The sequence below is a fragment of the Peromyscus californicus genome, unplaced genomic scaffold, assembly GCF_007827085.1.
Source record: "Peromyscus californicus insignis strain IS unplaced genomic scaffold, ASM782708v3 Scaffold_15__1_contigs__length_86483966, whole genome shotgun sequence".
Taxonomy (NCBI): Eukaryota; Metazoa; Chordata; class Mammalia; order Rodentia; family Cricetidae; genus Peromyscus; species Peromyscus californicus.
In genome coordinates, this window is record NW_026294447.1 from 61,148,183 (window position 1) to 61,172,041 (window position 23,859).

The 23,859-nt window shown below is 53.4% G+C and overlaps 2 protein-coding genes across 15 annotated transcripts in view; one reads left to right on the plus strand and one right to left on the minus strand.

Moving 5' to 3' along the window:
• Nucleotides 1-14,580, plus strand: part of Klc1 (kinesin light chain 1) — a 56,898-nt gene extending 42,318 nt beyond the window's left edge. For 4 of the 12 annotated variants that reach the window (XM_052739083.1, XM_052739085.1, XM_052739081.1 and 1 more), the window contains exons 14-16: nucleotides 4,133-4,263; nucleotides 13,925-13,991; nucleotides 14,226-14,580. In XM_052739083.1, coding sequence (XP_052595043.1) covers nucleotides 4,133-4,263; nucleotides 13,925-13,991; nucleotides 14,226-14,228 — 201 coding nt within the window. In that variant the 3' untranslated portion in view covers nucleotides 14,229-14,580. Of the gene's footprint in view, nucleotides 1-2,181; nucleotides 2,233-2,854; nucleotides 3,408-4,132; nucleotides 4,264-13,924; nucleotides 13,992-14,225 lie in introns of those variants that run through there. The other 8 variants (XM_052739089.1, XM_052739092.1, XM_052739087.1 and 5 more) reach the window with 3 other exon arrangements.
• Xrcc3 (X-ray repair cross complementing 3) lies at nucleotides 6,804-23,806 on the minus strand. Of its 3 annotated transcripts, none has more exons than XM_052739095.1 (8): nucleotides 23,688-23,806; nucleotides 20,586-20,733; nucleotides 19,134-19,271; nucleotides 17,948-18,160; nucleotides 15,789-15,943; nucleotides 12,905-13,117; nucleotides 12,754-12,794; nucleotides 6,804-12,678 (listed from the first exon to the last, which is right to left on the minus strand). In XM_052739095.1, exons 2-8 carry the CDS (start codon nucleotides 20,638-20,640, stop codon nucleotides 12,450-12,452), a joined length of 1,044 nt encoding a protein of 347 aa, XP_052595055.1. In that variant the 5' UTR covers nucleotides 20,641-20,733; nucleotides 23,688-23,806; the 3' UTR covers nucleotides 6,804-12,449. The 3 variants fall into 3 exon arrangements, with proteins under 3 accessions (XP_052595055.1, XP_052595057.1, XP_052595056.1); XM_052739097.1 differs by having other exon boundaries at nucleotides 23,652-23,688; XM_052739096.1 differs by lacking the exon at nucleotides 23,688-23,806 and adding an exon at nucleotides 21,677-23,623.
• Between the last annotated feature and the right edge of the window lie 53 nt (nucleotides 23,807-23,859).

Here is a 23,859-nt window from a genome sequence, read left to right on the forward strand (position 1 = left end):
GCCTTGATCTCAGAGATCCGCCTGCCTCTACCTCCCAAATGCTGGAAATAAAAGTTTGGGCCACCACCTCCAGGCTAAAATTGGGAGTTTTAAAGAAGAGATTCCAGTGCTCTTTAAAATGCTGAACTGCTCCGTCCTTTGTTCTCTCGGGTGTATGTTCCCAGGAACAAGATGGTGGTTGACTGAGTGACAGGAAGCTCTTCCTCAGCATTTCCAAGTAGTATTTAAGACGAGGCTTGTTAGGTATTAGCCATGGCTCTGCAGGTGCTGGCCTGTGTGCTATTGGAGGGGGAGAGCCAGGGCATGGAGACACTAGGTTGGTTCTCAGGACCTGCAGGGCACCTGTCTGGGAGGACAGGTCTTCCTCATCAGCGTGCATCATGGTGACGGTGATGACGCCTCACGAAAACAGGCCTCCTCTAGGCTCTGGCAGACATCTCTAGTAGGTGCATCAAGAGAAAGTAGGCGCGTCATGGCCATGCACCCTTTTCTAGGTAAAAGGGAGTCCCCTTATTCTAGCTCTGTCCATGCGATTCTTTGAGTGTTATGAAGTGTATGTCAGTCATGGGCACTGGGTCCCAGCCAATGTGGAGCAACTCTGGGCTGTCTTGTGTAAAGTCATCCTGCTGACAATTGTCCTGAAGGTCACACATGCAGCTCCACATGACTTAGTTCTCTGTGGACCCTGAGCGCCCAAGGACAGCCTCCATCTTTGCTGCCCTTTTTCCTGGGTCCCTCAGAAGCAGCCTATTGCCCATCTCCTCTTATTTCACATTGTTCTTGTGCTGAGATTTCTACGTGTGTGTGTGTGTGTGTGTGTGTGTGTGTGTGTGTGTGTGTGTGTGTGTGTGTGTGCTCGCGTGAGCTGCTCATTACTGGAGATTAAACGATCCACATGGAAGGGAAGGGATCTGTGACTGAAGTGTATTCCTGCCTGTTTCACTGTTTTGTTTGAGACAGGGTGCTACTGTGTAGCCCCGGCTGGTCTCAGATTCATGCTCTTCCTGTGTTAGATCTCCAGCTGTGGGGTTATAGACTTGTACCATAGTGCCTGACTTCTACAGGTTGTTTGTTTGTTTTTGAGACAGGGTCTCTCTAAATAGCCCTGGCTGTCCTGGAAATCACTATATGGTAGACCAGGCTGGCTTCGAACTCACAGATTCACCTGCTTCTGCCTCCCGAGTGCTGGGATTAAAGGTGTGCACCATCTGTTTTGTTGGTTTTTGAGACAGGGTTTTACAGTGTAGCCCTAGCTGGCTGGGACTCGCAGAGATCTGCCTGCCTCTGACTCCTGAGCCCTGGAATGAAAGGCATGTGCCACCAGGCTTGGCTTGACTTCCACAAGTTTTGATGTACTAAATTCTTACTTAAGGTTATTAAGGAATGAGATAACTGTTAATTCAGAGTAGATTTTTATTTATGAGAAGTTATGCTAAGAAGGCAACTAGAATATACTAGAAGTTATAAAAGTGCCACACCTACAATTCTATTGCACAGAGATAATACTAAGATCAGTATATTCTGTGATTTATTTCTGTTCAGAAACCCATTTTGAGAGCTTGTAAAACCACTCAGTGGATAAAGACACTTGCCACTCAAGTGACCTGAATTTACTCCTCAGGACCCACATGGTGGACAAGTTATCCTCTGAACTCCACATGTGCGCACACACACACACACACACACACACACACACACACACACACACACACATACCACACACACCACACCCCAAGTGTAATTTAAAAAGGGTTTATGCAATCTGAGTTCTTGTGGCTGCATAGAGGAGCGTCAGAATGCACTGAGTCTCCGAACCCTGAGCCAGCTCGTGGGTATTCATCGGCTTGAGTTTTACACAGCATTATCCACCCACCTGGGATGCAGGTGCTCAGGTCATATATGGGATGGGACAGAGTGAGCCTGAGGAGTAGACGTGCCCGCCACTTCAGTGAACAAGGTGGGGTGGCTGAGAAAGAGGTCACTGTCATCCATTTGAACCCAGGGAGGGAGGCGAGCGTCTTGCGATGGGGGCGCAGGACCTCGTGGGCAGGAGGATTTTGCCGTGTGGGGAGCTATGTAACATTTAGCATCCTTCTCATGACAAACAGTGGGAACTGATGTTTTCTTGTCCCCTGGCACTTGTGAGGCATTGGTAACCAGTTTTATTTTTCCGTTTTAAAGATGAGAAAGATGAAGCTCGGGCTGGTTAAATGAGTTGCTCAGCGTCCCATGGTGAGTCTGAGCGGGCGGCCAGGCCCAGCTGTCTGTGCGCCTTTGGAAGTTTGGTAGACCCAGGAGGCGTTGCTGCCTGTGGAAACGGTTTTTATTTGGATCATCAGCTACATGTTTCAAATATGCTGTCAACTTTTAAAGTCACTGGGTCTGAAAGTTTTCGAGATGTCTAGGATATTAGTGCTTTTAAGAGCCTGAGAGCCATCAGACTGCGGGGATTCCGTGACTGTTTAGAGAAAGCAGCAAGACAGGAGAAGTTTAAATGGCGTCTTCACATGCGGCCTTTCCTGTCCCTCACCACCAAATCTCCCTCATGTCCAATAACTTGTGAATCTCTCCGTAGTAGTAAGTATTGAGGAGATTTCTAACACAATGCTAGTCTGTGCTTGAAAAATGTTGCCTTTCGCTCTTGATAGTTTCCGGAAAGCTGGCCTCAATTCCCTCACATGCCCTGGGCCTAGCACCTGCTGTACCAGCCTGGTAGAGCCAGGAGTGCCCGGGCCACTGAGCATAATGCCGCTGAGATCTGTGACCTAGAAATACTGTAGAGCAGGCTCGCGGGGTGGGGCCTGCTGCGCCGTGCTCCTCCGGCCTCACCTGCTTCTCTCTTTCTGTCTGACAGGCCTAGCCGCCCGCCCGGTGCCTCCCGCACTGCTCCTGCATGACGGGCAGCACCTCCGGCCCTCCAGTCTGCCCGCTGTGTCTAGCTGCCCTAGGAGCTTGCCAGCCGCACCTCTGGGACTGGCCCTTCCTTTCGGTGCTGCTGTCCTTGTGGGGTCTTGATTCTGGATACATGTAGCTTGGCCAGATATGTGCTTAGAGATATCACCTGTGTGAATAAACCCATTTACTGTGTAACACTCCGTTTAACAGTTAAGAGAGTAGCTGTTCACCCTGTGACAGGTGTTAGTGTCACGCAGGTTTATTACAGTGGCATGATAGTGACCTGTGCAGTCACTGAGCTGTAGGAGTGAGGCATGTGCTGCACGCCCCTGTCGTACTTACAGACCCGGCCAGTGCCCCTGCACAGGGCCTCCCAGGACACACTCAAGTAGATTCGCTGTGTAGTCTTGGTGTGGAAGTTTGGCATTTCTGCTTTTCTCTACTAATCTTTAAGTGCTCTGTGATGTGTGTATTTGTGTCTTTCTAACTTCTAATAAACTCACTCCAACTGACCTGTGTCTTGCGTCTGTCTGCTCTGTACATTTCTCAGTCTTCTGGGACGCAGCGCTGCGTGGCCTCTAGCAGCAGCAGGTTCTGAAATGCCCCGAAGGGGCCGTTCTGAGATGAACGCTGCTGTGCCCAGGGTTTCCACTCTGCGTTTGACTCATGTCCGAGCTCTGCCGGGTGTCTCTGGAGTGGCTAGTTGGTTACGGGGACAGCTGGTTGTCTTTTCACTTCCTACAGGTATCTCGGGACTCTCAGTATTTGTATAAAAATGAGCATTTTATTAAAAAACTTGCAGCTACATTTAATTGACATTTAAATTTGCTGAAGACACATCTAAGCCCTGCGTAGGTGGGTCTGTTGGGAGGACACTGTCTTGCTGAGGCCTGGCGTCCTGGTCGCTCTGCTGCCCGGTGCACACATGCTCCTGCACCGTGGAGTTACACTTGCCTGACAGTCCTGGGATCTGCCTGAGTTCTCTTGACTCTGTGCTGTCTTTGTCCTGAGACAGCCGTGGGCTCACTCCCCTGTGGTGACGTGGCTGCTTCTGCTGGGATTCTTCATGTTCAAAGGATTCCTGGTCATGGGTTGTTTTTAACATGGTCATGCACACTGCAGTCTGGTGGCTTCAGCAGGACTCACTTGTCCACCACTGCCTGGCAGCAGTTGGGGTCATTGGGCTGAGCGGGGCAGAGGGGCACCCACACTTCACACTTGTTCACGTGTTTTTCAGGATGGTACTGGATCTTTAAGGCGCAGTGGCTCCTTTAGCAAACTCCGGGCTTCCATTAGACGCAGCAGTGAGAAGCTGGTTAGGAAGCTGAAGGGAGGAAGTGCACGGGACAGTGAGCCGAGGAACCCTGGGTAACTATCTCCAGCGCCCTCTTCCTACCAGCACGCGGTACCGGCGCCACAGGCGCAGTGCGGCCTCCCTGGAGCGGCCTCCCTGGGGCTCAGAGTTGGGCCGGAGGCTTCGGTACTCTGCTTATGGTTTTCCAGGGCAGGTTGAGAAGAGAAGCAGCCGGGAAGCTGGCTGGTAGGGCTCAAAGGGAGCTGGTGGAGTCCCTCAGTTCTGTTCAGAGAAAGCCTCCTGGTGACGAGTGAGCCAGGCATGGTGGTTCTCGTCTGTAATCTCGGCGTTTTAAAGGCCAGCACAGGGGACAGTGAGACTCCATCTCCAAAAGTAAAAATGGGGCCCGTGAAATGGACTAGGGGTTAAGGGTGCCTGCCACCAGGCCTGGTAACCCTCAGGACCCATACGGTAGGAGAGAACTGACTCCCACAAGTTGTCCTCTGACCGCCACATGTGTGTCATGGCACGCACACACACACACACACACACATACACACACACACACACACACACACACACACACTTAAAACCAGTGTGGAAATGGCTAGGTGTGTAAAGCGCTTGGTGCTCAAGCCTGAGGACCTGAGTTGGATCCCCAGCTTTCATGCATGGTGTCGTGTGTGTAAGCTCTGACATCCAGTCACCAAAGTGGCCTGCTCCGGGTTCAAAGACTGTCTCAGTAAGGTGACAGAGGAGGACACCTGAAGATGATCTGGGGACTCTACATGTGTGCACAAAGGGGAGTACACCCACATTCTCATGTGCACACATGCACCACACACACACACACTCACACACACACACACACACACACACTTACTCACACACACCGCCTACACAAGCCACCAAGTCGGCAGACATAGTGCACAGTATCATTTCTTTCTATGTTAACATTGCCTTAACCCCTTTTTAAAAACTCACCTTCTGAGATGGAAGCAGTAATCACATTAACTCAGGCAGGGATTATGGGGAAAAGGATGGTTTTTAGTGAGGTTTGAGTCTTGTGATTTTGTTATAAGGGGTGTCCATCGCTTTCCAAAACTCTGGGCTTCCCTGGAAAGCCCATAAGGAAAGATATGTAAGTCACAGGGCTCTGAGTGGTGGTGTTCACATTGTCAAAGGGATTTTCTAAAAGGTGGCTCACACGTAGGACTCTTGGACTTCTGCTGCTCTGTGACAAGCTACCCATGCCTTGTCTCTTTGTGATGCCAGCTGCCCACATTTGGGGACATTCTCTGGAGCCTTGTCAGCCATTTTCTGTATCCCAGACTTCTGGGATCAAACCCACCATGTAGAAATGCTTAGGAATGCAGCTTTAAAAGCTGCCCATAGAGTGCTGTGAGTCAGGACTCTGGGCTGAGTCTGCAGAGGCCTTTGGAACTAAAGTTGTGTTTTCCAAACTGCTCCGCTGGTTTCCAGCCTTCTGAAAGTGTCGGCTTTCACTTTCGGTGTCCTTAGTTAGGACCCAGACCTGGCTCCCTGCCTGGCCCCCCAGCTGGGCATTGGGCGATGATGGGTGCGGCCTGTCTTGTGCAGGTGTTACACTCTTGGCCACTGTCCCTCCAGAAGTCTCTTTGGGTTCATAGTGGACTGGGAGACAGGTGGGCCTGAGGCAGGAGGTGCACTCTGGTTCTTCTTCTTAGTAGTGTGCTGGCCAGCTGCGTCTGTAGAGGTCTGAGGCGTTCACGACATCGTGAACACCTGGAAGATCCATTGTCTGAACCCTGCCTGGAAGCCTTTGGGGCAGACTGCCTTGTGCTGGTCTCTGCCTGTGAGGGAGACCATGCCAGCTGCCTCTGGGATGAAGAGCCCTGATTATCCCAAGCTTCTAGACATATGTAGAGTCAGCAAGGCAGTGTCTGTTGTGTGAAGTTGAGGATTAAACACTTGCATCTCTTCCAGCATTGAGAGGGAGCTTGGTGGCTGCCAGAGTGCTAGAGGTAGAATCCAGGGTCACACTTAGGCTGGGCAAATGCCCATTGTCACAGAGCTTGTATGTGAGGGGGCGTAGCAAGGAAACTGCTGGTTTGACTGCTACGTTTGTAGGGAAGGTTTTTATTGGGAATGAGAGAGAGAAAAAAAGAGACGCATCTGGAAGAATCCAGAGAGAGAGAAAAGAAAGCAGACTGGACATGGTCAGGACTGGGAAATCGGGAGAGGAGAGGATAGTGGAGACAGCAAGAGATAGAGAGAGGGTTCCAGCGGTGGACAGATCACGTTTATCGTAAGGAGGAGGAGTGGGGGAAGCAGAGCGGAGACGAGTGCTGATTCTGAGGGAGCCTGGAGACCAGCATGGCTTTGATATGCTTGCTCAGAGGCACCACTTCAGCCAGAAGTAAGAGAAGTGACTCCTTTTGGCCAATGGGAAGCAGTTTCTCAATTTCCTGAAGAATGCTGCCTTTTGTCTAATGGCCAGAAATCCTTCCATAGTCTAGCTTGAGCTCCTTTCTAGACATATGGACACCATGAGACCTAACAGAGCTGGCCAGCCTTTTATTTTAATTTTGAGGCAGGGACTTACTCTGTAGCCAAGGCAAGCCTTGAATTTGTGATCCTCCTGTCTCAGCCACCCGAGTAGCTGGGATTGTAGGTCTGCACCCCCAAGCCTGGCCTGGGCCCACCATCTGAGCGGTGGTTCTGTTCCTCAGGGAGACCGAAACTCTTAGTGCGCAGTCAGTTCTGGAATGCCCTGCTCAAGAGAGAGTGCTTGGAATTTTCCTCTTTTTCCTGTCTTCCTATGGCTTACCGTGCTAACAGCCAGCAGCAGTGTGTGGCCAGTCCTGATGGAGTGGGGTGGTGTAAATGCCGTGGCCCCTTAGCAGCCAGACATGATGTGAGGTACAAGTCCACATTCCGTGCTGATGTTTCTCAGTGACTTGGGTTATATGCTACACACCGTGTGAAACTGAGGCGTCTACACCTCTGCTCTTAGCACTCACACGTGACTGCTGCACTGGAACACTCAGACCCGAGTCGTTCCAGTGTCATGGATCAGACAGGGCATGCCGGGCGGGGCCCTGTGCTTCCATTATCTTAGGAGGGAAGGGAAACTGAGAGACAAGCTGGCGCAGCCTTCTTCAGAGAAGTTAGCCTTCCCTAAGAATAATTGGGCTGGGTGTGGTATAAAAGCCTTTGAATCCAGCGCTCAGGAAGCAGAGGCAGGCAGAGCCCTGGAGTTCAGGGCTAGCCTGCTCCACAAGGTGAGTTCCAGGCCTCAGCCAGAACCACAAAACGAGATCCTGTTTCACTACAGAGCCAGTTCCGGGACAGCCAGGGCTACACAGAGACTCTGTCTCTAGTAGTCCCCCCAGAGAACAGCTTGTTCAGATCTCCAGCGGCATATGATTGGGCTGTGCGGAAATATTTCTCTTTAGTTTTGTCCTGAAGCTTTTGGTACAGTAGATGTGAACAGAGCTAGCCATTTTCTGGAGTGTGCACAGCATCTGTGCCCCATAGGCTGCCACGCACCTGGCCTCTCAGCAGAGAAATGGTGACTTCATAGTTGGTCTTGCTAATAGTTAAAACTGCTTTTCTTATTTATTTACCCCAAACTATAGAATGTGTTTATGCATCTAGTTCTCCCGGTGAGCCTAGTGTTTGCCTGGGGTAATGGGCCCTCTGAGAGCCCCGACTCATCTGACAGGCAGCAGAGTCCCAGCCCTGGCTGGGCGGGTTCAGAAGGCAGCGGTACTTGCTGCATTAAGAAGAATTAACGCTGCAAACATGCAGAGACATGGGTGGATTTCCCCTGGGCACTAAATCCAGTTAAAGCATGTGCATATTCAGGCCAAGTGAGAGAAAGGCCCACTCTCCAAGTCCCGTGGTCCCCAGCATCCCAAGAGCAGGAGGGTCACCCTAGTGTGTTTCCTGCTTCGGTTACAATGTGTCCATGGTTTGTCCTTGCATGTCCGTGTCCAGCAGTACAAAGCCTGTCAGTTCTCTGGGTGCTCTGCTCTGTCCTTCCCCTCCCTCCCCTCCCCTTCCCTCTCTCCCCTTCCCTCCCCTCCTCCAGTAATTGCTGTCACTCCCTTGAGCAGCCTCACACAGATCACCAGGCTTCGTCTCCCTTACACTGAGAGCTTCGTCTCCCTCTGCAGCCAGTGGCCTTTCTGCTTTGCCTTTCTGTTAGACAACATCTGGATTGGCAGCTGGGTGTTGCTATCATTTAGTGATCCTGGAACTTGCCCTGTTGCTTGGGTGCTCTGAGCATGCCTGGCAGCTGGAGCAGCTGTGACTGTGAAGGACATGTCTATGCTGGCACATAGAGCTCAGTCCAAGGTGACGGACTCCTTGGTTGTCACACCTGATGGGACCACAGCTCTCTGTGACCCACATTCAACTAATAAAGTGTCAGCTGTCACCCTAGCCCCAAGTGGAGGATGAAGGACACTCTGAGACACCAGGTGGTGTGCTCTAGGCATACCTGTCATGGGAGCTAAAATTGGTTTCTGGTGCTGGGATATACTCAGACCTTTTGCTCATTAAACACACCCTGCAGAGCTGCACCCAAGCACTGAGCTACACCTCTAAACCCAAATGCTCAGTGTTTTATATGCATAACATTGCTTGAGGGTGACCTCCTTAGAAGTATTGGTTAAATATAATTTTCCATTGGCTTTTTCCCACAGGGACAACGTAATTGTCTGGCAGAGTTGAGAGCACTGAGTGCCGGCCACACTGAACTAGCCCACTGAGGGCTGGGGCTGAACTAGATAGGCTCTCTGAGAGGAGTGGAACACTGACAGCCCTGAAGCCCTGGCAGTTCCTCCAGTCTGCCAGGAGGGAGATTGCCCTCTTGGTAGGAGTGGGCTTTCTTTCTTGATGGGGACATCCACCAACATCTGGGGTTGTTGCTTAAAAAGTGCCTGGCAGCCATGCCCCAGAATTCTGTTGCTTAATCTGCACCTGTGCTTGGGGGCTGCTAATGACCAGAGCCAACATCATTGTGCCCAGGGAGGCAAGCCAGGCTGCAGCTAGAGGCCTAGGCATGCGTAGATCCACTGCTGCATGTGACTTCTGCCTCCCACGCTGTCATAACACCTACATCTATTTAAAATTTGAACACTGTGAAAAAATCGTCAAGCATCAGATGCTTAAAATACTTCCTTTCTGACCAGGAGCTCACAGTGGTCTGTGTCTGTTGAGCCTGGAATGTGGAGGGAAGAGATGGAGAAGCGGTACACAGGGGAGCTGCTTCCCACAGGCCTCTGTAGACCATCTACTGCTGTTGGGTCAGCTTTGGTGGCGGGTGTTGTGCCAATGTTCTAGAGGCCCCTGTCCTTTGGGCCCTGTATGCCGAGCACACAGAAGCTTTCTCACGGGTGTGTTCTGACAATAATGTCTCAGATCAGTCCAAGACAATGTGTGAGACTAACCTCAAGTTGAGAGAATAGGGCCCGGGAAACTCTGAACTTGTAAACCTAAATCAGGGCAGCAGGATGCAGCCTTTGGGCTGCAGGCACTTTCCGGCTCAGCCTAACATTGGTCTGAAGAACTGCATGGTTCTTGGGAAACATCAGGTTTTCCAGCTGGTCTGAGTACAGTGGTGTTAAACTAATCTATCACAACCAGTTAGAGATTTCTGAGGCCAGGCATGGTGGTGCACTTGAATCCCAGCCCTCAGGAGGCAGAGGCCAGCCAGGGCTCTACAAGAAAGACCCTGTCCTGGGCAAAGTACCAGGGTTGGGGCTGGGGAGGTGGTTAAGCAGGTAAAGCTCTTGCCACTCAAGTGTGAGGAACGGGAGTCCCTGAGAACTCAGGTCAAAGCCTGGTGGGTGTGGGCCTCCAAGCCTGCAGAAGGTAACAGATCTTAGAGCAAGTTGGCAGGCCTGACTGCTTGGACACTGTACTGCAGAGGAGCACTCTGGGAACTTGTTTGCAGTCAACATTGTGCAAGATTCTGTTGCACTTCATGTTCTCAGGAGACAAGCAGGGGTCCACTGTCCATTTTCACCATGTTCTTTATGGTGAGGGGATCCCGAGAGAGAGAGAGATGTCAACAACCTGAGGTGGTTATTGCAGGGAAGCTCATGGGTGGTGGGCACAGCAGGCAACTGGATGCTTCCGGGTTGGTGTGTGGTCCAACACATTGAGTGTTGGAAGGGTTCAGATAGGAATTTTCTGTAAAGCTGCTGGAGACGTCATGTAGAAAGTCGGTGTGTGTGTAACCGTGGCTCTGCGTATGGACATCAGGATAACTTTGTGCCTTCTGTTCTCTCCTTCCAGAGTGAATTTAGGTTGCCAGTTTGTGCTGCAAGGGCCTTTACCCCTTGAGCCTCTTGCCAGCCTGAGGAAGTCAGTGTAGTGGTGTATATTAAATAATTGCTAGAGATGCGTGCTTACAGTCCACGTAGGCCTATGGGGCACGTGAACCTAGTTTGTGTCCTACATTCATCTGCACTCATTCTTGAGCTGATTGGACCTGTGATGCAGACTTGAGCAGTAGGATGGCATGTAATGCAGAAGCAGGTGGGCAGGGTTCCCCAGCTCACAGTGGCAGGAGTGGTATGGACAGCTAGCTGATGGCAGCAAATCCAGAGATACTGGGACAAGTTGTTCCCAACACTGGGAAGAGCATGGCTCCCATATCCTCAAAGATGCTCTGGCTTTATCATGTGGACCACTGTTGGGGTGGACTTGCAAGGCCCCTTGACCTAGCTGCTGGATACGGGAGCCTTGGGCATGGCTTCTAAGTGTGCCTGTTTTGGAACCATGTTTTCTAATTTTCAATACAAACTATTTAGAAAACAATTTAGAATTGTCACTACTTTGTTATAAAGTTTTATTTCCTGATATAAAGCCCTCCAGTTTTGCAGAGAGGCTGTTTGTATAAACCACTCCCACCCCAAGTAGCTGTGTCCCATCTCTCAGGCCAGCGTCCTCAGCCTTTCAGGCAGCAGGTGGGGCTGGGCACAGTGGAGACCCTAGGTTCCGTCTCCAGAATTGCCAAAAAAGGGGTGGGGGCTGCAGGTAGCTTTGAAGGTTTGAAGCTCCATGCATGGCGGGGCTCTGCTGGAGATGTCGTGGTATATGCCATGAGTGTCTGTCCCTCTTGGAGTGGGGACAGTGACTGGAGTCACACACCACTGGAGCAACAGCACTCCTTGGTGAGGCCCTGTCCCTGTGTGGGTCTACGTGGCACATTTGCTGGTGGAGGCCTGTGCTGCCAGGAGGGATCAAAGCCACACCCCTGTCTTCAGAGGCCACATTCCTTGGTGACTGTAGAGCCTCAAGTCCAGAAGTGATGATTCTGGGGTCCAGAGCAGATGTCACCAGGAGGTGCCTTCTGCTGAGCATGCCCGTAGTCCTGTGGCATGCTGTGGCTCCATAGTGCCCCCCAGCCTGGACGTACTGCCAAGTCAGAGTTGCTGGACATACTTAGCCAGGCCTCTGCAAGGACACACAGACCCGTTTCCTGCTGTCTCTCTTAAGTTGCTGGAAGCTGCTCGGCCTGAGGCAACCAGGTTAGGACAGTCCTACATCCTTCCCCGAGACTGTTCTGGAACCAGGGCCCAAGGTCAGCTTGTTTTCTCCTCTGCCCCACCATGTTGTGTATGTGTGGGGAGGGGCACAGCGGGGAAGTACCTCACTGCGTGCCCCACTTGGCCTGAGTGGTGAGCATCCCTGCCTGTTTGTGGGTTAAGATCACCCTGCATGAGGAGGCCCCACCAGACCAGCTGCTGACTCAGCCCCAGGCAGAAAGCAGAAGAGGCAAGAGCTGAGCCTTGTCATTCTGGGGTTCCCAGCAGCAGACACCCTCAGGACTGCCAGGACCCCTGGTTGGCCATTCATCCTCTAAACCAGTGGTTTTCCACCTTCCCAACGCTGCGGCCCTTAAATTCAGTCTTCATGTCTTGGTGACCCCAACCATCAAGTTATTTCACTGCTACTTCATAACTGTAATTTTGATACTGTTATGAATCCTAATGTAAATACCTGTGTTTTCCAGTGGTCTTAAGCAACTCCTGTGAATTGTCTGACCCCCAAAGGGGTATTGACCCACAGGTTGAGAACCACTGCTCTGAAGGGCAGTATGTGGGGCAACTCTACGGATCAATAGTAGGTGAACCCCAGGGAGAGAAGAGCAGATGCTAAGTGTCACTGGTATCTGTGCACCAGGTGCCACTAACACTGTTGGAGGGACTCATCAGAATCAGGGTTTCTTGGGACCTGGTCAGGTGACCCACTGGTGCCACTGTTAGCAGGACTCAGGTCCTGGTATCCCTCTAATGCCTTCCCCACTGACAGTGTAGCAACAGGAGGAGAGGGGCAGGTGCGGGGCGAAGAGCACTTGGAGGGTCCGAGCTGGGCTTCTGGGCAAGCCCACCGTGGCATCGTCCTCATGCACCCGGTCCACCATCAGTCTCATCAGGAGCTGGTTGGCCCAGGTGATGCCCAGGGCTGGCGAGAGGTGCTCATCCCAGGCCCTGAGACACAAAACGGGTGTTGCTGCTGTATATTCCCACCCACTCCAGCATCGTTGTTCGGGGGCCCGTACTCACCCCAGTGGCCTGGGCGTGGACTCCTCCGCCATTTCTGTCACCTGGGAAAACCCAAGCGAGGGTCAGTGACTGCGGCCACCTCAGCTGCTTCCCTCCCGCCCAGCCAGCGCCGCTTGCCCCAAGGAAAGGGCACAGCCACTAGCCTCCCTACCTGGTTGATGCACAGCACGGGGCTCCGGAAGGTGCTGCTCAGACTTCGGAGCGTGGCCCCCAGTGACTGCAGGCGCTTGGCCCTGGTGGCCAAGGCCTGAGCATCGTACTCACAACGAAACGGGGCTGCGACAGAGTCGACCACCACCAGACGGGCCATTCCCCTTGACAGCAGAACGGGGACCCTCTTACTCACACACTCCAACAAGGCGTCCTGTGGGGACATACACGGTAGTCTACACTGGCCCTGAGATGCGGCTTTTTGACACTTCCTGGCTGCCTCCTGCCCACCTGGCAGGGAGACTCACACCTGTACCTTCACTCTTACTGTCCTCTCATAGAGCACCTTCCGCTGTCTCCCAGCCCCTCACCCTGAGTCCTGTGGAGGGCTGTGAGCATCACAGTGACTGTCCCCTCGGAGTCACCCAACCCAGCTACAGCTCCAAGGCTGACAGGATCAGCTCACTAGGCTGTGTGGTCTAGAGAGCAGCTCTGCTTGGCCCCACTCCAGTAGGGTGTGGGGGAAGGGCCAGGTGCCCTCCTGGTCTTTGTAGTGATGGGCAGGTGGTAGGACGGAGCAGTGGTCTGGTAGTGTGTTCTACACACACGGTACCACACGCTCCTGAAGGGGTTGAGAACCTGCACCATCCCCCACCTAAGGCTGCACCTTGGAGAGGACTGGTGAGGAGTAGGGAGAACACTGGGCAGCGCCCCTGCCGCCCGCTCCTGCAGTCCTAGACTGAGGCAGGTGACCTGCGCTTTCTTCTTGGGGCCACTGTGCCCTGTTGGCACCAGGCGTGGGTGACTTGTGATCTGGTCAGGAGCCTGACTAGCTGAGTGGCCCAGGTGAGGGTCACGTGGCCACGGTGGAGTGGTGAGGTTGCAGCCAGGGCCTGCACACTGTCCCTAGTTCAGGGTCTTCCAGCACTTGTGACTGGCCAAGCAGGTAGCCAGCAGTCCTCCTGAGCCGTGGACTCTGACATCTAGCCCAGAGTGAAACTCAGTCTGTGCTTCTCTCTAGGGCGTCCCCAGCAGAGCCTCTGTGTGTGGAAAACGACAGCAGCAGCCTAGAAGACGCTAGCACTAACGTGAGTGTCTGCACCTCCCCTCAGCCAGGGCCTGGGGGCCCGGGATGGCAGTGATGGTGAGAAGGTGTGGTCCACACGGCTGACTCAGGTGGAGGAGGGGAGGTGGTTCTGTGTTCACATCCTGTTGAGCCCTAGCGGGGCTGACACCGCTCCATTGCTGGGCAGGCCCAGGGTGGGAGGGGACGGAGCAGCTCCCAGTGGTGGCCTGGCCTCACCTGCAGCTTTCTTTTGCAGTGACCTGAGCCTGGCCTGCTCTAAACACCATGATGCTGCTGTTGAGTGTGGCTCCAGAGCTGGCCCTGGGAAGGCCACGGTGGGGCTGGGAGGGCCCTGGGCTGGGAGCCACAGTGCTAACTTAGTTCCCCTGCCCACGCGCTGCGGAGCACATACTACTAGCCACCCACTAGTGGGGTCTTGGATGGCCTGGCCCTGCTCCCCTCTGGGCGGCCCTGGGACAGGACCCCTCTGGCTCCTGCTGCTCCGCCTCCTTGTGGCGGCACTTCTCCTGTGTTTAGTTCTCTGTGTGGTGTGTGATAATGTATTTTTATTGTACATTTTTTAAAATTAAAAGTTTATATGCTGTACTGTTTACCAGAATGAATGTCTGCTCATAAATACCCCCTGCCTCCCACTGTTTTCCAAGACAGTTTTTCTGTGTAGCCCTGGCTGTCCTGGAACTCGCTCTGTTGACCAGGCTGGCCTCTGCCTCCTGAGTGACACCTGGCAACTCTTTTTAAAAAATTAAAGCTTTTTATTATTGCGTATGTGAGTGACCTGTGTGAATGCCATTTGGTGAGCATACAGAGGTCAGAGGACAGCTTTAGAGTCAGCTGAACCAGCCTGCCATCCTCTCAGAACACTCTCCCTAGCCACAGTGGTACTCCAGGTGGCCACGCTGAGGGTGCTCCCCAAGCCCCAGTCATTACCTACATTTCTATTTGGGGTACAGGGTTGTTCTTCTCCAGACTCTTAAAAGATCCTCATCTGTCACCTATCCCTCCTAAAAGATGACCTCATCTGTCACCTATCCCTGCAGACAAGGGCTTCTCTAACTTGAGCAACTGTCCTGGGCATGGCCCTGCTTCCGGCTGCTGGAACTGAGCCCAGCCTGGTCAGCAGGTAAGCCCCAGGCTCAGGCAGTGCCCACGGTGAACAGCAGTGGGGACAGGCCTCTGTGGTGCCTTGTCGGTTCTCTGGACCCTCCAACCTACAGGACACCTTTGCCACACACCCAGGGCTTCTCCTCCCCACAGGGGCCAGTTAGGTCTGTTTTCAGGTACGGAGCAGCAGTGTTGGTCTAAAGGCGGGACTGTGGGGTAGACTTACACAACACACTCATCAACCCAGCATTCCTGAATGCCTGGCCCACGGGCTCCTCAGGGCAGCAGGCTCCTTGCTGAGTGTGTTTAGATTACAGTGCCTCTCAACTTTCCTAACGCTGCAACCTTAAACATAGTTCCCCAACCATACAGTGACTTCTGTTGCTACTTCATAACTGTAATTTTGCTACAGTTATGAATCATAATATAAATAACTGATATGCAGGATATCTGCTATGTGACCCCCAAAGGGTCGTGACCCACAGGTTGAGAACTGCTGGTTTAGAAAGAACCCTTCCTTCATGATCTCCACCCTATGGGAGTCGGGTCCTCTAGACCCTTACGTTGGACATCTCCTCTTCCTGACTTTACCCTGCCAGGACATTCTGAGTTGAGCCTGGTCTCTGCACTACAAGCCCCTGTAGAGGTGACACTGGCTGAGTCACTGGGCCATTTGTGAGCAGAGACAGACACTTACCACGTCAGCCACATGTTCAACGAAGATGTGGTTGCTGAACTTGATCTTCTGGACCACCTCCCCAGGCACATCTGTCCGCAGCTGCTGCTGCTGTTCAATGAGCTGCCACAGGCGCTTGCTGGGGAAGACATCCTCTGTGCAGATGTAGACAGCCCCTGGGAAGCCAGAACACCAGTGTGCACAAGAATTGGAAATGGGTCCGTGGCCACAAAACCAAATGTAGCCTCTGCCTGTCTGCCTCTGTCCTTTTCACCCAGAAGGGCAGCAGGCTCAATGTGGTTCTTATCCCACCTTTGGCTACCTTGCTGGTCCCTTCGAACACAGGCTAGCCCTCTGCTCTGACACCTCCATTCCCACCCCCTGTTCCTGGATACCCTGATAGCTCATTCCTGCTCTCCAGTTCCCCGCTGGGTTGGACAGGACAGGGCAGAGATCACCAGGGTCAAGAGACTTTGGAACATGTTCCTCAGATGCAGGACAACTCGCAGGCTCCTGCCACTGTCTCTACTTGACGATGCCAGAGAGTGGATGAACAGGCCTGAGCACTGGTCACCTGGAGCACCAACAGTCCTTGTGTAGTGCACTGTTGGGTCAAAGGCCACCCAGGTCCTGCAGCTGAGAAGAGCTGGGTCACTAGCAGGAAAGCCGGTATTTGTGGGCAGTGGGTTCTCAGCAAAGACGCCAATGCCTCAACTGAGAAATTCTTTCCCATAGAGGGTGCTGGGACTCTTGGAGTCCACATGCTTAGTTTGAGAACTCTCGGGGAAGATGCCAGTGGCTTGTCAAAGACATCAAAGCACAGATGATAAATGTTTTTCCTAAGATGAACACTGTTTGTGTTTCAAAGGACTCGGTTAAGAAAGCAAAGATCAGCTGGGCGGTGGTGGCGCACGCCTTTCTTTAGTCCCAGCCAGAACAGGAAGCAGAGGCAGGCAGATCTCTGAGTTTGAGGCCAGCCTAGTCTACATAGTTCCAGGACAGCCAGTACTACACACAGAAACGCTGTCTTGAAAAACCAAACAAAAAAGAAAGCAAAGATCATCCACAAAAGGAGGAAGCACAACTGACAATATTCTGGATGCAGATATAAATATTTAACTATCTCTGTTGCGATGGTAGGGTCTCACTCCGCAGGCCAGACTCACTGTGGAGCCAGGCTGGCCTCCAACTTGCATTGACCTTCCTGCCCCTGCCTCCTGCAGGCTGGGGTTACAGGTACAAAGCACCACAGCTAGATGCTGGTTTTGGGTTTTTTTTGTTTGTTTGTTTTTTCTTTTTCAAGACAGGATTTCTCTGTTTAGTAGTCCTGGAACTCGTTTTGTAGACCAGGCTGGCCTCGAACTCACTGAGATCTGCCTGCCTCTGCCTCCCAAGTGCTGGGATTAAGTGCATGTGCCACCACCGCCCAACTTGGATGATGGTTTTTAAGACTCCGTGGGCAGGAGGTACTTCAGAAATGGCTCTGGCTCTGACGGGTGTGTCTCGGAAGAAGGCACATCAGAGGCTAATGTTCATTGCTACCAACCTCAGGAGCTGGTGGGGACACCCACACCCACTGCCTCCAGGAGTGCTGGTGGGGACACCCACACCCACTGCCTCCAGGAGTGCTGGTGTACAAGACAAGCTTTGATGAGGACCAGGGAAAGGAGCCTTCCTTCAGCCATTGTTTTTGGGACAGAAAGCAACGTGAAGTGGTGCTGTGGTGAGGCTCCAGCTGGTGTACAACAGGGCAGAGTTCAGGAGTCACCCTGGAATCCCTAGACCTGCTCCCTGTCTTGGGCATAGGACCCCAAACACAAATGGCAGAGCTGTTGGCTTGTTTTGCAGGCAGCTATGACCATGGGCCCACAGAGGGCCCAGGCAGGCAGTTTGGGGAGTCCCCCTGCGTCAGAGCCACCACATGCTGCTCAGACCACTGGCCCTGACCGGGACAATGCCACGTGTTCTCTGCCCTGCCCCTCTGGCTCTGTGGGCCGAGTACAGGGGTGAGGTGCCTCAGCTTACGTTGTGTGACAGCTGCAGGACCGGCTGGTACCCTGCTAGCTCCTTCCCACAGCCTAAGTACAGCGTCACCTTCCACCTCCTCTTCTGGACGAAGACAGTCATGGGAAGCCACCCAGGGGACAGCCGCTACCCCCCAGGGAGGGGCAGCCACTCACCAGCCTCCAGGCCTCCATACTGTCGTGGGAACTGCACGGTCAGGCACAGCTGTAGCGCCAGCTGCGTCTTCCCTGCCGAGCTTCGGCCAGCCAGGTCAGTGACACCCTCCAGGGGCAGGCCGCCACCCAGGAACTGATCCAGGACCGGGCAGCCCAGGCTCAGGCGCTGATGCTGCTCGGGGAAGCTCTCCCTCTGCCGGAACAGCTGCAGCGCTGCAGGGAGCAGGGGTCAGCAGGGTCAGCATGCTTCCTTCCGGCCTGTGCCCCGCCCAGGGCCTGCTAGGGCCTGTGAGCCTAAGGCCTTTAAGGAAGTGCTGGTCCAGATGCAGCAGACTGGCAAAGTCCATGGGCTGGGTGCTGAGGTCAGACGGCAGGCAGCCTGGCCGTGCGGCTGAGTACAGTGCTACATAAGAGCTCGTCCCTGTCACACTCCCCAGGATGCCACACATACTCGCTAGTGGGCATAAGCTGCTAGAGAAACCCAAGTCTGGGTGTAGTGTGTGCACCTTTAATCCCAGCACTTGGGAGGGGAGGCATCTCCATGAGTTTGAGGCCAGCCTGAGCTACAGAGGGTTCTAGGACAGCCAGAATGACATAGAGAGATACTATCTTAAAAAAAAAAAAAAAAAGAAAAGAAAAGAAAAGAAAGAGGAACCCTGAGCTCCAGGATGTGGCAGGGTACCCTCCCCTCAGCTGACTTTCTGGGTCTCCATAGTGCTGGACAGCTTCAGCAGGAAGAGAAGACGAGCAGCAGCCTGTGACAACGCACGGTGACAGTTCTGAGCAGTGTCAACTTCAGGTTAGACATCAGTGAGGCAAAGCCATCACAAGGACGCCGTGTCCGGAAGTGGCAGGGCTTCTCACAGCCGCCCCTACCGTACCACTGGGACCCCAACTTCATCCTTTACTGTGAGGGCTGCCTCTGGTACAAGTACTCCAGGGGGGCTTTGTAGAGGAGCCGAGGGCCCCAGTGCTCAGTGCTCTGTGATATGGGCTGTTCTCTGTGGGCTCTGGACAAGTCACTTGGACTACCTCTCATAGGGGAGGCGGACAGGCTCAGGGCAGCTGCTGTGAGATCATTCCCAAGACAGAGTCTGGAGCCCGTGGGGATGCCCACCCAGGTCTGTGCCATCCATCACCCCAGCAGCCACCCCAGGTGCCAGCCGGAAGATGCTTCCCTGCCCACCTGTAAGGACACGGCTGCCCTGAAGGTGTAGAGAGGCCACTTTCAGCAGGTGGTGCACATCGTGTGTGGGCAGGCTGGTGAGCCGCTGCAAGTCTGGGCCGGAGTAGCACAGAACCTCCTTCACGGACTTCAGTCTACCTGAAGTCACACCGATAAACCACAGTGAGTCAGGACGCTCAGCAAGGGTGGCAGGGGAGGGGAGAGCTGGGCCTCCAGAGCTGGGGACACCAGTGACGGTAACTCCATTCACCCAGAAGTCTTGGGGAGAGTGAGTAGTGAGTAGAGAGGAGGGAGGGGACTGCTGAAGGGACCTGCTGCTGCACCCTTGTGACCTGGCCGTGACTCTCATGTCAGCAGCAACAGGATCCAGAGGTGAGGGCGAATCCTGGTGTCACCCTGTCCCACTCTTTGTCCATAGTCCCAGCTACTTGGGAGGCTGAGGCAGGAGGATTGCTGGAGCCAAGGAGTTCAGGGCCAGTTTGAGATACACAGCAAGACCCTGTATTTTAAAACCAAAACAAAAAGTGTGACTGTGGAGTTGGAGGTGTGGTGTGGGAGAGTGCCTGTCGACCATGCACAAAGCCCTGGAGTTGACTGACGTCCACAGATGGAGAAAGGGCAATGTAAAAGCCAACTCTGAGCCACGCCAGGGCAGGGCAGGGCAGGGCAGACCAGGAGGCTGAAGGGCAAGCAGGGCCTGGGTGCAGACAGGCCAGGGCAGGGCAGACCAGGAGGCTAAAGGGCAAGCAGGGCCTGGGTACAGACAGGCCAGGGCAGGGCAGGAAGTAAAGGGACCTCACAGCTAATGAGCCAAGGGCCTGCTGCTTGGGGAGAAGGGTAAAGAAATTAATTCTGGCCAGCCGTGGTGGCGCACGCCTTTAATCCCAGCACTCGAGAGGCAGAGCCAGGTGGATCTCTGTGAGTTCGAGGCCAGCCTGGTCTACAGAGCGAGCTCCAGGACAGGCACCAAAACTACACAGAGAAACCCTGTCTCGAAAAACAAAACAAAACAAAATATTAATTCTGGGCTTGGATTTACTTTCTATTTTCAAACCAGCTGAAAGAAGAAACTATTATCCCAGCACTGGCAGTCAGAGGCAGGAGGCTCTCTGTGAGTTCAGGGCCAGACACAGTGAGTTCCAGGCCAGCCAGGGCCACACGGTGACGCCCTGTTGCAATTAAAAAGAAGAAAAGAAAAAATGACTGCAGGTGCGTCAAACCCGTTCACACAGTGGCAGGAAGATCTGCCATGGAGATGAGGGCTGGGCGGCTTGCCCACAGCAGCCCTTCAGGAACTCAGGGGCAGAAGGTGCCCCGACAGAGTAGCCCACAGGCAAAACAGCCCTGAGACCCTCTTTGAAAAGGAGAGGGCACACAGGCTTGATGAGCAGCTCTCCACAGTTCGTCTTACCCAAAGTGCACGTGTGTAGCTGCCCACTTCGCGCAACATACCCTTCTTAATTGCAGCAATAATTCTGGGGTTTAGGTCCAGTTGATCCAAGTCCATTTCCTCAGTGGGTTCACCACGAGCATGAAAAACTTCCAGCGAGACACAGTGATGGCAACAAATTCCAATGTGCTTGCTGTTAACTTGGACTACCTGTGGGAGTGGGCATGTTAGAAAGCGACACACTTAGAGGGCTGTCTGTTGTGAATGCTCACCTCGACATCAGTGTAGTTAGGGGTTGCAGAATATTATTTTAAGGTGTGTTACTTTTGCTTATGTTGCATTTGTTTAACGCTGTGAAGCTGTGTGACTGTGCCTGTCTAAAACACCTGATGGTCTAATAAAGAACTAGCCAATAGCGAGGCAGGAGAAAGGATAGGCGGGGCTGGCAGGCAGAGAGAAGATACAGGAGAAATCGGGGAAAAAAAGTAGCCAGAGGAGGAGGAATCCAGGGGTCAGCCACCCAGCCACACGACAAGCCACAGAGGAAGAGCAAGATTTACAGAAGAGAGCAGAAAAAGCCCAGAAGCAAAAGGTAGATGGGATAATTTAAAGTTAAGGAAAGCTGGCAAGAAACAAGCCAAGCTAAGGTTGGGCATTTGTAACTAAGAATAAGCATCTGTGTGTAATTTATTTGGGAGCTAGGTGGTGGGACCCCCAACAGAGCCAAAACAAAGAACAACGTGTTCCACCAAGGGCGGAGGACAGGTGTCACTGTCTTGGAAACACTATCCATGAAAGCCCAGGATAGTGCTTCTGTTTGCCTAGGCTCCTCCAGAGGTTAGCACAGAACAAATCCAGCTCTCCCTATCATCCTGAAGGTGGCAGTGCCTGAGGCTCCGTTGGGAGAAGAAAGCGTGCTGCACCCATTTAACTTCTTGGGGCCTGCGTGGTTCTAGGCCTACATGCATGGGTCTCACCCAGCATTTTCTAACGTTTTGTGAGTTTGGAGTTTTGAAGGATGCTGTGGGGAACCACACCTAGTCAGAGGACAAGAAGGCGGGGGGAGGGGTCAGGGCTGCAGCTCCACCTCACTGGAAAGCACTAGGAGACCCTCCCAGGAAGGGACCTGGGAGGACAGCAATGGGCCTCTTACCCTCCCACTGGGGCTGGCAATGCTAGGACCAGTCCGACATTACAAAGGATGTGTCCAAAGATACACTGCAATCTCATGCATCGGTTCAAATGACAATGCCAAGAGCGCTGTGTGTGTGTGTGTGTGTGTGTGTGTGTGTGTGTGTGTGTGTGTCTTGCTGTGCATGTGTGAGGACGATGAGGATGTGGAGATCCGGTGCTGGGCAGGCCTGCCAGTAATCCCAGCATTCAGAAGGCAGCGACAGGGCATCTTCAGAGCAGGCTGACTAGCGCATCTGTGAACGGAGTTCAAGTGAGACCCTGCCTCAGTATAGAAGACCAGTGTTTGAGGAATACATCGGACATCAGCTTCTGGCTTCCACACATGTACACACATCAGCACAAATCCAAACAGGCATATACACATGCACATTTGTTTACAACACACAAACACATACACCTGGGTGTGGGGTGCTAAGGTCAGTAGCTGAGGGCCAGCTGAACGTTGGGCCAGCATCTTGTATGAGGCTTAGCACTTTAAAAATAGCTGAGTGAAGTCTCCAGTTGTGGGCACCAGAGGCTTCCCTGGCAGTGCTAAGGATGCAGTGTGTGTAGGAGTCACTTCCAGACCATTGGACCGCCATCCCCTCCCTTTCTGCAAGGAGACAAAGCCTGGCAACAGTAGCAGTAGGAAGGCCAAGAGACTGGGGCAAGCCTGCGCCAGGCAGCTGCAGGGCAGGAGGGAAGCTGGGCTTGAGAACATGCTTCCTGCGGAGGACACAAAGCTCCTGGTAAAAGAACTCAAGGGTTCCACAAGCCATCAGCTAACCTCGTCCAGCAGTGAACCAGAGTGATCACAGGGCTCGGGCTGACAACCAGCTGGTGGAGGCTGGACAGGGGACACAGATAGGGCCGGGTTCTGGACATGCACCAGCAACTGCCAAGGCCTTGAGGCAGCCAGCCCCGCCTTGCTTTACAAAGTTCCACTGAGCAACTTTTACTTCAACACTGAGGACTGTGGAGGGGCCCAAAGTAGCTTGACCACACAGCAGCCATGACAGGCTTAGGGGCCTAGACACAGCTTCTGTGACAGGCTTACTGGCAGGCAACACCCAGATCCAGGAAAAGCCTGAAGCTGATACCACCCAGGGGTGAGGAAGTACCTGACATCCCAAACATTCCAACCATTAGATAAGGTGGCCAGATGTCCTTGAGTCTAGCACACACCTATTTTTTGTTTTACAGATACTCCTAGACAATTGTCAGCCAATCAGGGTCCTGGACCCTGGAAATCCCCTCACCCCAACCTCTGCTATGATAAAATCTCTGCCCTCCCCTCAGCTCAGGGCTCTCTGCTCTCACCGCTGTGTTGGACAGAGGGACCAAGCTCTGGAGTGTGAAATAAAGGCTCTTTGCTTTTACATGCCGGATTTGGTCTCCGTGGTGGTCTTTTGGGGGTCCCCGAGATCTGGGCATAACAAGGACCTGTGTCCCAGACACTGGTGGCACGATGCTCCACTTGGTCGCCTGTCTTCCTGCCTTCTGGCGAGGTAGGGCTACACCAGCCTATCCCTCCAACTGGGGAGCAGGCTGTGACAGTGAGCCAAGCTCCTGGGTCGCTCTTTTGGAAGCGAGGTAAATTACCCAAAGAAACCAGAGATTAGATGCGCGTGGTGGTAGCTCGCTCCTGGGTAGTAGTAGGTAGAACTGCGGGGAGTCCAAGGCCAGCCTAGGCTACATGTACAATGACATTCCGTCCTTAAGAACGCCATCAAGAAAAAAGTCACAGGTCAAGTCTGCAGCGACCGTCACGTTGTGGCTGGCCGGGGACCCTGGTGCTGAAAGAGCGCTCCCTAATGCTGTTACTGAAGGCGCCCGCGGAGAGGGCCGGACTCTGGGTTTGATTCTCCTAACCCCGCTACGGGCCTGAAGGGGTGCCCCGCCGGGGAAGATCGTTCTTTGAGCCCCGGCCTGGGCCTGGGCTGTTCGAAACCCACCGTGTCCTCAGCTCTGGCCCCTCGCGATCGGCTCACCTGCAGGCTCGGCCGCCTTGAGAGATCTCCCGCGCGCTCCGCCCGCTCCGGAAACCCCGCCCACCCTAGGCTTCTCTTCCAATGAACGGCTGGAATCCGAGTCTGCCACACCCAACAGAAACGAAGAGGAGTCCACGTGGCTGATTAATTAGCCAATCCGAAGTCGCAGTCT

Bases quoted from the DNA above. Each gene is read 5' to 3' on its own strand.
- Xrcc3 (XM_052739095.1), bottom strand. From the start codon at position 20,640: ATGGACTTGGATCAACTGGACCTAAACCCCAGAATTATTGCTGCAATT. The intron at 19,272-20,585 runs GTATGTTGCGCG...GTGTGACTTCAG, and splicing joins TATTGCTGCAATTAAGAAGG to GTAGACTGAAGTCCGTGAAG. The intron at 12,679-12,753 runs GTGAGTACGGGC...TTTGTGTCTCAG, and splicing joins TCCACGCCCAGGCCACTGGG to GGCCTGGGATGAGCACCTCT.